The sequence below is a fragment of the Pseudophryne corroboree genome, chromosome 7, assembly GCF_028390025.1.
Source record: "Pseudophryne corroboree isolate aPseCor3 chromosome 7, aPseCor3.hap2, whole genome shotgun sequence".
Taxonomy (NCBI): domain Eukaryota; kingdom Metazoa; phylum Chordata; class Amphibia; order Anura; family Myobatrachidae; genus Pseudophryne; species Pseudophryne corroboree.
Window position 1 is genome coordinate 448,922,622 of NC_086450.1, and position 13,440 is coordinate 448,936,061.

Sequence of the window (13,440 nt, forward strand, 5' to 3'; positions counted from 1 at the left end):
TAACTCTCCCTCAGTGTCCCTGTCCTCGGCCTCCCTGTAACTCTCCCTCAGTGTCCCTGCCCTCGCCCTCCCTGTAACTCCCCCTCAGTGTCCCTTCCCTCACCCTATAATTACCCCTCAGTGTCCCTGCCCGCACCCCCCCCCCCCCATAACTACACCTCAGTGTCCCTGCCCTCACCCTCCCTGTAACTCCTCAGTGTCCTGTCCTCACTCTCCATATGATTACCCCTCAGTGTCCTGTCCTCACCCTCCCTGTAACTCTCCCTCAGTGTCCCTGCCCTCGCCCTCCCTATAACTCCCCCTCAGTGTCCCTGCCCTCGCCCTCCCTGTAACTCCCTCAGTGTCCCTGCCCCCGTCCTCCCTGTAACTCTCCCTCAGCGTCACTGCCCTCATTCTCCCTGTAACTCTCCCTCAGTGTCCCTTCCCTCGCCCTTCCTGTAACTCTCCCTCAGTGTCCCTGCCCTCGGCCTCCCTGTAACTCTCCCTCAGTGTCCCTGCCCTCGCCCTCCCTGTAACTCCCCCTCAGTGTCCCTGCCCTCACTCTCCCTATAATTACCCCTCAGTGTCCCTGCCCGCACCCCCCCTATAACTACGCCTCAGTGTCCCTGCTCTCACCCTCCCTGTAACTCCTCGGTGTCCCTGCCCTCACTCTCCCTATGATTACCCCTCAGTGTCCTGCCCTCGCCCTCCCTGTAACTCTGCCTCAGTGTCCCTGTCCTCACCCTCCCTGTAACTATCCCTCAGTGTCCCTGCCCTCGCCCTCTCTATAACTCCCCCTCAGTGTCCCTGCCCTCACCCTCCCTATAACTCACCCTCAGTGTCCCTGCCCTCGCCCTCTCTGTAACTCCCACTCAGTGTCCTGCCCTCGCCCTCCCTGTAACTCTCCCTCAGTGTCCCTGCCCTCGCCCTCCCTGTAACTCCCCCTCAGTGTCCCTGCCCTCGCCCTCCCTGTAACTTCCCCTCAGGGTCCCTGCCCTCGCCCTCCCTGTAACTCCCCCTCAGTGTCCCTGTCCTCGCCCTCCCTGTAACTCTCCCTCAGTGTCCTGCCCTCGCCCTCCCTGTAACTCTCCCTCAGTGTCCTGCCCTCGCCGTCCCTGTAACACTCCCTCAGTGTCCCTGTCCTCGCCCTCCCTGTAACTCTCCCTCAGTGTCCCTGTCCTCGCCCTCCCTGTAACTCTCCCTCAGTTTCCCTGCCCTCGCCCTCCCTGTAACTCTCCTTCAGTGTCCCTGTCCTCACTCTCCCTATAATTACCCCTCAGTGTCCCTGCCCTCGCCCTCCCTGTAACTCCCCCTCAGTATCCCTGCCCTCACTCTCCCTATAATTACCCCTCAGTGTCCCTGCCCTCACCCTCCCTGTAACTCCCCCTCAGTATCCCTGCCCTCACTCTCCCTATAATTACCCCTCAGTGTCCCTGCCCTCGCCCTCCCTGTAACTCCCCCTCAGTATCAATGCCCTCACTCTCCCTATAATTACCCCTCAGTGTCCCTGTCCTCGCCCTCCCTGTAACTCTCCCTCAGTGTCCTACCCTCGCCCTCCCTGTAACTCTTCCTCAGTGTCCCTGTCCATGCCCTCCCTGTAACTCTCCCTCAGTGTCCCTGCCCTCGCCCTCCCTGTAACTCTCCCTCAGTGTCCCTTCCCTCGCCTTCCCTGTAACTCTCCCTCAGTGTCCCTGCCCTCGGCCTCCCTGTAACTCTCCCTCAGTGTCCCTGCCCTCGGCCTCCCTGTAACTCTCCCTCAGTGTCCCTGCCCTCGCCCTCCCTGTAACTCCCCCTCAGTGTCCCAGCCCTCACTCTCCCTGTAACTTCCCCTCAGGGTCCCTGCCCTCGCCCTCCCTGTAACTCCCACTCAGTGTCCTGCCCTCGCCCTCCCTGTAACTCTCCCTCAGTGTCCCTGTCCTCACCCTCCCTGTAACTCCCTCAGTGTCCCTGTCATCGCCCTCCCTATAACTCCCCCTCAGTGTCCCTGCCCTCGCCCTCCCTGTAACTTCCCCTCAGGGTTCCTGCCCTCGCCCTCCCTGTAACTCCTACTCAGCGCCCCCGTCCTTGCCCTCCCTGTAACTCCCCCTCAGTGTCCCTGTCCTCGCCCTCCCTGTAACTCTCCCTCAGTGTCCCTGTCCTCGCCCTCCCTCAGTGTCCCTGTCCTCGCCCTCCCTGTAACTCTCCCTCAGTGTCCCTGTCCTCGCCCTCCCTGTAACTCTCCCTCAGTTTTCCTGCCCTCGCCCTCCCTGTAACTCTCCCTCAGTGTCCCTGCCCTCGCCCTCCCTGTAACTCTCCCTCAGTGTCCCTTCCCTCGCCCTCCCTGTAACTCTCCCTCAGTGTCCCTGCCCTCGGCCTCCCTGTAACTCTCCCTCAGTGTTCCTGCCCTCGCCCTCCTGTAACTCCCCCTCAGTGTCCCAGCCCTCACTCTCCCTGTAACTTCCCCTCAGGGTCCCTGCCCTCGCCCTCCCTGTAACTCCCACTCAGTGTCCTGCCCTCCCCGTCCCTGTAACTCTCCCTCAGTGTCCCTCTCCTCACCCTCCCTGTAACTCCCTCAGTGTCCCTGCCCTCGCCCTCCCTATAACTCCCCCTCAGTGTCCCTGCCCTCGCCCTCCCTGTAACTTCCCCTCAGGGTCCCTGCCCTCGCCCTCCCTGTAACTCCTACTCAGCGCCCCTGTCCTTGCCCTCCCTGTAACTCCCCCTCAGTGTCCCTGTCCTCGCCCTCCCTGTAACTCTCCCTCAGTGTCCTGCCCTCGCCCTCCCTGTAACTCTCCCTCAGTGTCCTGCCCTCGCCCTCCCTGTAACTCTCCCTCAGTGTCCCTGTCCTCGCCCTCCCTGTAACTCTCCCTCAGTGTCCCTGTCCTCGCCCAACTGTAACTCTCCCTCAGTGTCCCTGTCCTCGCCCTCCCTGTAACTCTCCCTCAGTTTCCCTGCCCTCGCCCTCCCTGTAACTCTCCCTCAGTGTCCCTTCCCTCGCCTCCCTGTAACTCTCCCTCAGTGTCCCTGTCCTCGGCCTCCCTGTAACTCTCCCTCAGTGTCCCTGCCCTCGCCCTCCCTGTAACTCCCCCTCAGTATCCCTTCCCTCACCCTATAATTACCCCTCAGTGTCCCTGCACGCACCCCCCCCCATAACTACACCTCAGTGTCCCTGCCCTCACCCTCCCTGTAACTCCTCAGTGTCCTGTCCTCACTCTCCCTATGATTACCCCTCAGTGTCCTGTCCTCACCCTCCCTGTAACTCTCCCTCAGTGTCCCTGCCCTCGCCCTCCCTATAACTCCCCCTCAGTGTCCCTGCCCTCGCCCTCCCTGTAATTCCCTCAGTGTCCCTGCCCTCGTCCTCCCTGTAACTCTCCCTCAGCGTCACTGCCCTCATTCTCCCTGTAACTCTCCCTCAGTGTCCCTTCCCTCGCCCTTCCTGTAACTCTCCCTCAGTGTCCCTGCCCTCGGCCTCCCTGTAACTCTCCCTCAGTGTCCCTGCCCTCGTCCTCCCTGTAACTCCCCCTCAGTGTCCCTGCCCACACTCTCCCTATAATTACCCCTCAGTGTCCCTGCCCGCACCCCCCCTATAACTACACCTCAGTGTCCCTGCCCTCACCCTCCCTGTAACTCCTCGGTGTCCCTGCCCTCACTCTCCCTATGATTACCCCTCAGTGTCCTGCCCTCGCCCTCCCTGTAACTCTGCCTCAGTGTCCCTGTCCTCACCCTCCCTGTAACTATCCCTCAGTGTCCCTGCCCTCGCCCTCTCTATAACTCCCCCTCAGTGTCCCTGCCCTCACCCTCCCTATAACTCACCCTCAGTGTCCCTGCCCTCGCCCTCTCTGTAACTCCCACTCAGTGTCCTGCCCTCGCCCTCCCTGTAACTCTCCCTCAGTGTCCCTGCCCTCGCCCTCCCTATAACTCCCCCTCAGTGTCTCTGCCCTCGCCCTCCCTGTAACTTCCCCTCAGGGTCCCTGCCCTCGCCCTCCCTGTAGCTCCCACTCAGCGCCTCTGTCCTTGCCCTCCCTGTAACTCCCCCTCAGTGTCCCTGTCCTCGCCCTCCCTGTAACTCTCCCTCAGTGTCCTGCCCTCGCCCTCCCTGTAACTCTCCCTCAGTGTCCTGCCCTCGCCCTCCCCGTAACTCTCCCTCAGGGTCCCTGCCCTCGCCCTCCCTGTAACTCCCACTCAGTGTCCTGCCCTCGCCGTCCCTGTAACTCTCCCTCAGTGTCCCTGCCCTCGCCGTCCCTGTAACTCTCCCTCAGTGTCCCTGCCCTCGCCGTCCCTGTAACTCTCCCTCAGTGTCCCTGTCCTCGCCCTCCCTGTAACTCTCCCTCAGTGTCCCTGTCCTCGCCCTCCCTGTAACTCTCCCTCAGTTTCCCTGCCCTCGCCCTCCCTGTAACTCTCCCTCAGTGTCCCTGCCCTCGGCCTCCCTGTAACTCTCCCTCAGTGTCCCTGTCCTCGCCCTCCCTGTAAATCCCACTCAGCGCCTCTGTCCTTGCCCTCCCTGTAACTCCCCCTCAGTGTCCCTGTCCTCGCCCTCCCTGTAACTCCCCCTCAGTGTCCCTGCCCTCGCCCTCCCTGTAACTTCCCCTCAGGGTCCCTGCCCTCGCCATCCCTGTAGCTCCCACTCAGCGCCTCTGTCCTTGCCCTCCCTGTAACTCCCCCTCAGTGTCCCTGTCCTCGCCCTCCCTGTAACTCTCCCTCAGTGTCCTGCCCTCGCCCTCCCTGTAACTCTCCCTCAGTGTCCTGCCCTCGCCCTCCCTGTAACTCTCCCTCAGTGTCCCTGCCCTCGCCCTCCCTGTAACTTCCCCTCAGGGTCCCTGCCCTCGCCCTCCCTGTAACTCCCACTCAGTGTCCTGCCCTCGCCCTCCCTGTAACTCTCCCTCAGTGTCCCTGTCCTCGCCCTCCCTGTAACTCTCCCTCAGTGTCCCTGTCCTCGCCCTCCCTGTAACTCTCCCTCAGTGTCCCTGTCCTCGCCCTCCCTGTAACTCTCCCTCAGTTTCCCTGCCTTCGCCCTCCCTGTAACTCTCCCTCAGTGTCCCTGCCCTCGCCCTCCCTGTAACTCCCCCTCAGTGTCCCTGCCCTCACCCCCCCTATAACTACACCTTAGTGTCCCTGCCCTCGCCCTCCCTGTAACTCTCCCTCAGTGTCCCTGTCCTCGCCCTCCCTGTAACTCTCCCTCAGTGTCCCTGTCCTCGCCCTCCCTGTAACTCTCCCTCAGTGTCCCTGTCCTCGCCCTCCCTGTAACTCTCCCTCAGTGTCCCTGTCCTCGCCCTCCCTGTAACTCTCCCTCAGTGTCCCTTCCCTCGCACTCCCCGTAACTCTCCCTCAGTGTCCCTTCCCTCGCCCTCCCTGTAACTCTCCCTCAGTGTCCCTGCCCTCGCCCTCCCTGTAACTCCCCCTCAGTGTCCCTTCCCTCACCCTATAATTACCCCTCAGTGTACCTGCCCGCACCCCCCCTATAACTACACCTTAGTGTCCCTGCCCTCGCCCTCCCTGTAACTCTCCCTCAGTGTCCCTGTCCTCGCCCTCCCTGTAACTCTCCCTCAGTGTCCCTGTCCTCGCCCTCCCTGTAACTCTCCCTCAGTGTCCCTGTCCTCGCCCTCCCTGTAACTCTCCCTCAGTGTCCCTTCCCTCGCACTCCCCGTAACTCTCCCTCAGTGTCCCTTCCCTCGCCCTCCCTGTAACTCTCCCTCAGTGTCCCTGCCCTCGCCCTCCCTGTAACTCCCCCTCAGTGTCCCTTCCCTCACCCTATAATTACCCCTCAGTGTCCCTGCCCGCACCCCCCCCCCCATAACTACACCTCACCTCAGTGTCCCTGCCCTCACCCTCCCTGTAACTCCTCAGTGTCGTGTCCTCACTCTCCCTATGATTACCCCTCAGTGTCCTGTCCTCACCCTCCCTGTAACTCTCCCTCAGTGTCCCTGCCCTCACCCTCCCTGTAACTCCCTCAGTGTCCCTGCCCTCGTCCTCCCTGTAACTCTCCCTCAGTGTCCCTGCCCTCATTCTCCCTGTAACTCTCCCTCAGTGTCCCTTCCCTCGCCCTTCCTGTAACTCTCCCTGTGTCCCTGCCCTCGGCCTCCCTGTAACTCTCCCTCAGTGTCCTGCCCTCGCCCTCCCTGTAACTCCCCCTCAGTGTCCCTGCACTCACTCTCCCTATAATTACCCCTCAGTGTCCCTGCCCGCACCCCCCCTATAACTACACCTCAGTGTCCCTGCCCTCACCCTCCCTGTAACTCCTCGGTGTCCCTGCCCTCACTCTCCCTATGATTACCCCTCAGTGTCCTGCCCTCGCCCTCCCTGTAACTCTGCCTCGGTGTCCCTGTCCTCACCCTCCCTGTAACTATCCCTCAGTGTCCCTGCCCTCGCCCTCTCTATAACTCCCCCTCATTGTCCCTGCCCTCACCCTCCCTATAACTCACCCTCAGTGTCCCTGCCCTCGCCCTCTCTGTAACTCCCACTCAGTGTCCTGCCCTCGCCCTCCCTGTAACTCTCCCTCAGTGTCCCTGTCCTCGCCCTCCCTGTAACTCCCTCAGTGTCCCTGCCCTCGCCCTCCCTATAACTCCCCCTCAGTGTCCCTGCCCTCGCCCTCCCTGTAACTTCCCCTCAGGGTCCCTGCCCTCGCCCTCCCTGTAGCTCCCACTCAGCGCCTCTGTCCTTGCCCTCCCTGTAACTCCCCCTCAGTGTCCCTGTCCTCGCCCTCCCTGTAACTCTCCCTCAGTGTCCTGCCCTCGCCCTCCCTGTAACTCTCCCTCAGTGTCCTGCCCTTGCCCTCTCTGTAACTCTCCCTCAGTGTCCCTGCCCTCGCCCTCCCTGTAACTTCCCCTCAGGGTCCCTGCCCTCGCCCTCCCTGTAACTCCCTCTCAGTGTCTTGCCCTCGCCGTCCCTGTAACTCTCCCTCAGTGTCCCTGTCCTCGCCCTCCCTGTAACTCTCCCTCAGTGTCCCTGTCCTCGCCCTCCCTGTAACTCTCCGTCAGTTTCCCTGCCCTCGCCCTCCCTGTAACTCTCCCTCAGTGTCCCTGCCCTCGGCCTCCCTGTAACTCTCCCTCAGTGTCCCTGCCCTCGCCCTCCCTGTAACTCCCCCTCAGTGTCCCTGCCCTCACCCTATATTTACCCCTCAGTGTCCCTGCCCGCACCCCCCCCTATAACTACACCTTAGTGTCCCTGCCCTCACCCTCCCTGTAACTCCTCAGTGTCCTGTCCTCACTCTCCCTATGACTACCCCTCAGTGTCCTGCCCTCGCCCTCCATGTAACTCTCCCTCAGTGTCCCTGCGCTCGCCCTCCCTATAACTCCCCCTCAGTGTCCCTGCGCTCGCCCTCCCTGTAACTCTCCCTCAGGGTCCCTGCCCTCACTCTCCCTATAATTACCCCTCCGTGTCCTGCCCTCGCCCTCCCTATAACTCACCCTCAGTGTCCCTGCCCTCGCCCTCCCTGTAACTCCCTCAGTGTCCCTGCCCTCGTCCTCCCTCTAACTCTCCCTCAGCGTCACTGCCCTCATTCTCCCTCTAACACCCCCTCAGTATCCCTGCCTGCACCCCCCCTATAACTACACTTCAGTGTCCCTGCCCTTTCCTGTAACTCCCCCTCTGTGACGCGGGAGGGAGGGGGTGAGCGCCAGTCCCTTATTGTGCCATGGGCACTCAGGCCCCTAGATACACCCCTGGCTAATGCCGTCTGAGAGGGGATTAGCCCATAGAAGCCTATGGGTTACTATCTCATAAAATTAATCAGAGAGGGATCCGCCAGACGACGGCTGTAGATGCACCATATGTGCACCTAAGCCGAATTCAAAAGCAAAGTGATAGCAGTCATTCACATCAGTCCCTGCCCCAATGGTGCTTACAATCTATATTGCCTGCCACATGTACACGCACTAAGGTTCATTTTGTGAGGAGCCAATTAACCCCTTCAGTGGTTTGCCCAGAAAATCTCCTGGGGTCGCCAGTGCTGTCAGTTCTGGCTTGCCAGGAACATTTCCAGGCATACTACTGACTGATTACCCAGGGACAGCCGTGCAACATGCGATTACCTCTCCCTGCCCCATCTGTACCTCCCCCCCCCCCCCCTTCAGCTCCCACTTCAGTCTAACACCCCCCACCCCACCCCCCACCGAGGGTGTGTTTCTAAATTGAAAATCCGCCACTGAAAGGGTTTCTGCTACAAAATGGCTGCCTCTTCCTCATTAGTAGATGGATAGGCTATGTTACCAGTAATGTGGCTTCATACTATATAACTGCTCCCTCATGAAGTGCTTTAATGATATCACCAGTTCCTTGGGAATCTGTAGCTGCATTTTAATTTTCCAATGTGCTTAAGTTTGTTTTGTAAAGTGCAGAAACGTCAACACTGTGATTTTCCTCCACGGAAAGATGCTGACAGAGTAACGAGTTTGCACATTTTAATTGAATCACAAACCTGCTCTCACTGAAAGTCTCTGCGTTGAAGTGTCAGAGATGATTAATTAATAGGCCTCTGAAAATAACATGCAGATGTGTAGTTACACTGACGCTTTGACCCAATGCTTGGAGCCATTTGGCGCTTTCTAAAAATAAGAACTAACATTTGTCGCTGTGTGCACGTCTTTGCCTTGAACAAAAGGACGTCCTACTCTGGACCCCCTCCCCCACAGGCCCCTAGGTTTGAGGCACTTTGAGTAATAATTTGCTACGAATTGCTCACTGTATACGCAGAGATAATTGGGGGGAGGAAACACTTAAGGGGCTAGTTTGCACCTACACCGTGTAAATGCTCTTGGAAACACATCTTATGGCCTGAAAACTGTATTTATTGTAAGCTTTCGAGCAGGGCCTTCCTACCTCTATGACTGTTATCACCCAGTTTGTTATTGTTATTTCAAATTGTAAAGCGCAACGGAATTTGCTGCGCTATATAAGAAACTGTTAATAAATAAATAAATATTTAAATAGAATGAACAGCTTCTGATTCCCACCATTGCAGCCTAAAAAGTTTCATTAAAAATAGAACATGGCAGTGTCGGACTGGAGCATGAAGGGCCCACCAGGGGAATGCAGTGATAAAGGCCCATGGTTAAGGGGTGTGACCAGTTACCACAGGGGGTGTGGCCAGCCTCCACAGAGGCTTGGCCAGCCACTAGAGACCATGTAATTGACCCAATAGCGTAACAATACATAATATAAATTTACATTAAAGAAATGAGTGGGGCCCACCAGGGATTTCCCCTGTGCCCCTATGGGCCAGTCTTCACCTGGAACATGGCACCACCAATATCTCGTGCCCTAACTGGGGGTACCAGCAAACAGATCTACCTGACAAATGCGCAATACATTAGAAGTACATGGAAAATACAACATAAAATACTTCATTGAAATATGTTTTAGAACCCACGCGTTTTACCCATTTAGAATTTCCTGTTAAAGAGGACACAGGTACGGAATGAACTGGTGTCTATACTTCCAGTTACTGTGGGATGGGGGTTACATCTGAAAACGAATGTGGTAGTTGGCAGTGGATGAGACACACATGTGACTACTGGATGGCGCCTGCATTCCAGACCTCCCCGTTCCAGGCACCCAGCAGCCTATAAAACCACTGCAGGGCCACACGAGCATCCTTGGACACTGCGCGTGGCGTGGTTCCTTATTTCCTCATCCTTGTGGCACCAACTTCTTGCCAGGATGCGGGGCCAACACAGGACTGAGGGCTGCGAACTGCCCTGCTGTAACCCTGGATATGTATCATTACCTACTGAAATCATAGGAGTATTTGAAGTCACCTAGGAATCCTGTGACCAAGCCACCTTGTGTCACAGACATCTATGGAGACTTCTAGTCTGCAGTGTAACTTACAGCAGGGGGCGCTTGATTCCATGGGCGGGATGTACTAAGCGGAAAATGCGGTAAACTCCCTGTTTACCGCATTTTCCTGATGTACTAACCCCCGGCCGGCAGGACAGCGGCGGGGTCCATAGAAGCCTATGGGCTTCTCTCCGCGGCGCTGTGTGAGGGATCCGATCGGATCCCTCCCAGCATGCCCTGCGGCCACCCCCGTCACCCAGCGCATGCGCAGACTGACTCCTGGGGCCGAATCCCGGAAGTCAGGCTGCCGCTGCGCATCGCGGAGGACAGCTCTTATCGGAAGAGCTGTCCTCCGCAATGCTGATCGCATATGTTAGTACATATGCGATCAGCATCGTGGCGCAGGGCGGCGATGTACATTAGTACATCCCGCCCCATATAAGACACAGGATTTCCTAAAAAACAAGCCAGTTTATACACATATCAATGTCACTTGTGGGACCTCTGTGAGTACATTTGTGTATCACAACGTCACATCTCTGCATTGCTATGACATTAAAGGAAATTGTGCGCCGCTGCTTAAATATTGTCACTTTGCGTGTTTTGTCAGAATATGGTGTTGGGTCCCAATCGTAGAGTGCTGCAGAGTATGCTGGTGCCACTAATATAGGTTTCAGTAGACGCTAGATATTTTTTAAATACAGCTGACTCTAGTAGCCAATGAGAGTTGAAGTTTGTAGCATAGAACAATATAGTTTTTCCTTGTATTATGCCTTGAAGAATCCTCAAAACATTGAACTACGTAAAACCTATAGCCAAAGTTTCTCACCAATGAATGTAAAGAAAATGGCGAACGCTGCGATATCCCATTCCGACTGAAACATCTGTTTGGTGGCGATACGGCCCAGGACATCGTTCCACTGGTTTTCCAGCTGCTGCCCAATGTTGGCGGCTGACATACTGGAATATGGGTGACAGTCTTCACCTCCACCCAGTCACTCGTCTATGAAAATAAAGACAAGACGTTACACTCACATCATTACAATGGGCTGAACAGGGGAGATTTCTCCAAATAATCTATAAAAAAAAAAAAATTCCTGTAATTTTTCTTTCAACAATGGAAGTTTTTTTAAAGTGTATTTCTCTTACGTCCTAGAGGATGCTGGGGACTACGTAAGGACCATGGGGTATAGACGGCTCCGCAGGAGACATGGGCACTGTAAAGCTTTAGAATGGGTGTGCACTGGCTCCTCCCTCTATGCCCCTCCTCCAGACCTCAGTTAGATTCTGTGCCCAGAGAGACTGGACACACACTAGGGGAGCTCTCCTGAGTTTCTCTGAAAAAGCTTTGGTTAGGTTTATTATTTTCAGGGAGCACTGCTGGCAACAGGCTCCCTGCTTCGTGGGACTGAGGGGAGAGAAGCAGACCTACTTCTTAAGAGTTCAAGGGCTCTGCTTCTTAGGCTACTGGACACCATTAGCTCCAGAGGGAGTCGGAACACAGGTCTCACCCTGGGGTTCGTCCCAGAGCCGCGCCGCCGTCCTCCTCACAGAGCCGGAAGATAAGAAGCCGGGTGAGTATAAGAAGAAAGAAGACTTCAAAGGCGGCAGAAGACTTCAGATCTTCATGAGGTAACGCGCAGTGGTAACGCTGCGCGCCATTGCTCCCAGCTCACACACAGGCACCACAGTAAGGGTGCAGGGCGCAGGGGGGGCGCCCTGGGCAGCATTAATATACCTCACATAACACTAGCTAAGTACATATATACACTATTAAGTATATATATTTCCGAATCCCCCGCCAGTATAAAGATTTAGAGCGGGAACGAAGCCCGCCGTCGGGGGGCGGAGCTTGTTTCCTCCAGCACTAACCAGCGCCATTTTTTCTCCTCATACAGAGAAGTGGCCCCAGACTCTCCCCTGCTGTTAGTTAATACAGAGGGACAAAACGAGGGGGGGGGGGGGCACATTTATTTGGCGCAAAATATGTGGTGTTTTACAATTGTAATAAAAAGCGCTGACAGACTGGGGTTTTTTCTCTCAGTAAACAGTGGCGCTGGATGTGTGCTGGCATACTCTCTCTCTGTCTCTCCTAAGGGCCTTATGGTGGGTCAGTCCCCATAATATTAGGTATCCCTGTGTGTGTGGGGATATCAGTACTTCTGTGTCGGCATGTCTGAGGTGGAAGGCTCATCTAGGGAGGAGGCAGAGCGGATGATTGTGGTGTCTCTGTCTGCGCCGCCGACACCTGATTGGATGAATATGTGGAATGTTTTAAATGCTAAGGTGACTTTATCACAAAGTTTGGACAAAGCTGAGTCCAAGGATTAAAGCAGGGAAGTCAATCCATAGCTTTTACTGTGTCACAGGGCCCTTCGGGGTCGCAGAAACGTCCCTTTTCACAGGTAGTAGACACCGATACCGACACAGATTCTGACTCCTGTGTCGACGGTGATGATGCTAAGTGGCACCCAAGGGTGGCCAAGTGTATTCAATATATGATTGTAACAATTAAAGATGTTTTGCATATCACTGAGGACCTCTCTGTCTCTGACACAAGGGTCGGCATGTTTAAGGGAAAGACTCCTGAGGTAACTTTTCCCCCATCTCACGAGCTGATCGCCCTGTTTGAAAAAGCTTAGGAAACTCCAGATAAGAAACTGCAGATTCTCAAGAAAATATTATGGCGTAACCTTTCCACTCCAAGGACAGGTTACGGTGGGAATCCTCACCCACGGTGGACAAGGCATTTACGCGCTTGTAGAAAAAGGGTGGCGTTACCTTCCCCTGATACGGCAGCCCTTAAGAGTCCTGCTGATCGCAGACAGGAAACTACCTTAAAATCAATTTATACATACGGGTGCCCTACTAAGGCCGGCAGTAGTGTCGGCTTGGGTGGGTAGCGCAGTTGCAGCGTGGGCAGATAACTGGTCATCTGTCATTGACACCCTAGATAAAGATACCTTTTTGGTGACCTTGGGTCACATTAAAGAAGCAGCATAATATATGAGAGAAGCTGCGAGTGATATTGGGCGGTTGAGTTCAAGAGCCAATGCCATGGTGTTTTCTGTTAGACGGTCCCTGTGGACCTGCCAAGGGACAGGTATACTGTCTTAAAAAAAAAAAAAAAAAAGACTTTACCTTACAAAAGTGAAGTTTTATTTGGGGAGGGCCTCGCGGAACAGGTTACACAGCGACCGCGGGTAAATCTACTCTTCTGCCTTATGTTTCCCCACAGGAAAAGAAAACCCGGCAATATCAAATGCAGTCCCTTCGGTCGCATAAGTTCAGAAATGGGGGCTCTTCCTTCCTCGCCAGAGGTGGAGGTAGAGGGAAAAGAACACCAGCTACGGCTATTTCCCAGGGACAAAAGTCCACCCCGTCCTCCACAAAATCCACTACATGACGCAGGGGCTCCACTGAGGGAGCCAGCGCCGGTGGGGGCACGTCTTCGACTCTTCAGAAAAGTCTGGGTTCAGTCGGACTTGGATCCTTGGGTGGTAAAAATTGTATCCCAGGGATGCGAATTAGAATTCGAAGATGTGCCTCCTCACCGATTTTTCAAATCGGTCCTGCCAGTTTCCTCCTCAGAGAGGGAAACAGTGACAGCTGCCATACAGAAACTGTATCATCAGTAAGTGATTATCAAGGTTCTCCTTCTACAGGGGAAGGGGTCAGGGACGGTTCTTGCCCTTGCGGCGCCCCGGGCAA

General features: G+C 56.0%; 1 protein-coding gene across 1 annotated transcript in view; it reads right to left on the bottom strand.

The window, feature by feature from the left end:
• The window catches only part of SMIM22 (small integral membrane protein 22), a 55,436-nt gene that overhangs the window by 29,778 nt on the left and 12,218 nt on the right, over window positions 1-13,440 (bottom strand). The window contains exon 2 of the mRNA XM_063932449.1: window positions 10,559-10,732. Coding sequence (XP_063788519.1) covers window positions 10,559-10,688 — 130 coding nt within the window. The 5' untranslated portion in view covers window positions 10,689-10,732. The remainder of the gene's footprint in view (window positions 1-10,558; window positions 10,733-13,440) is intronic.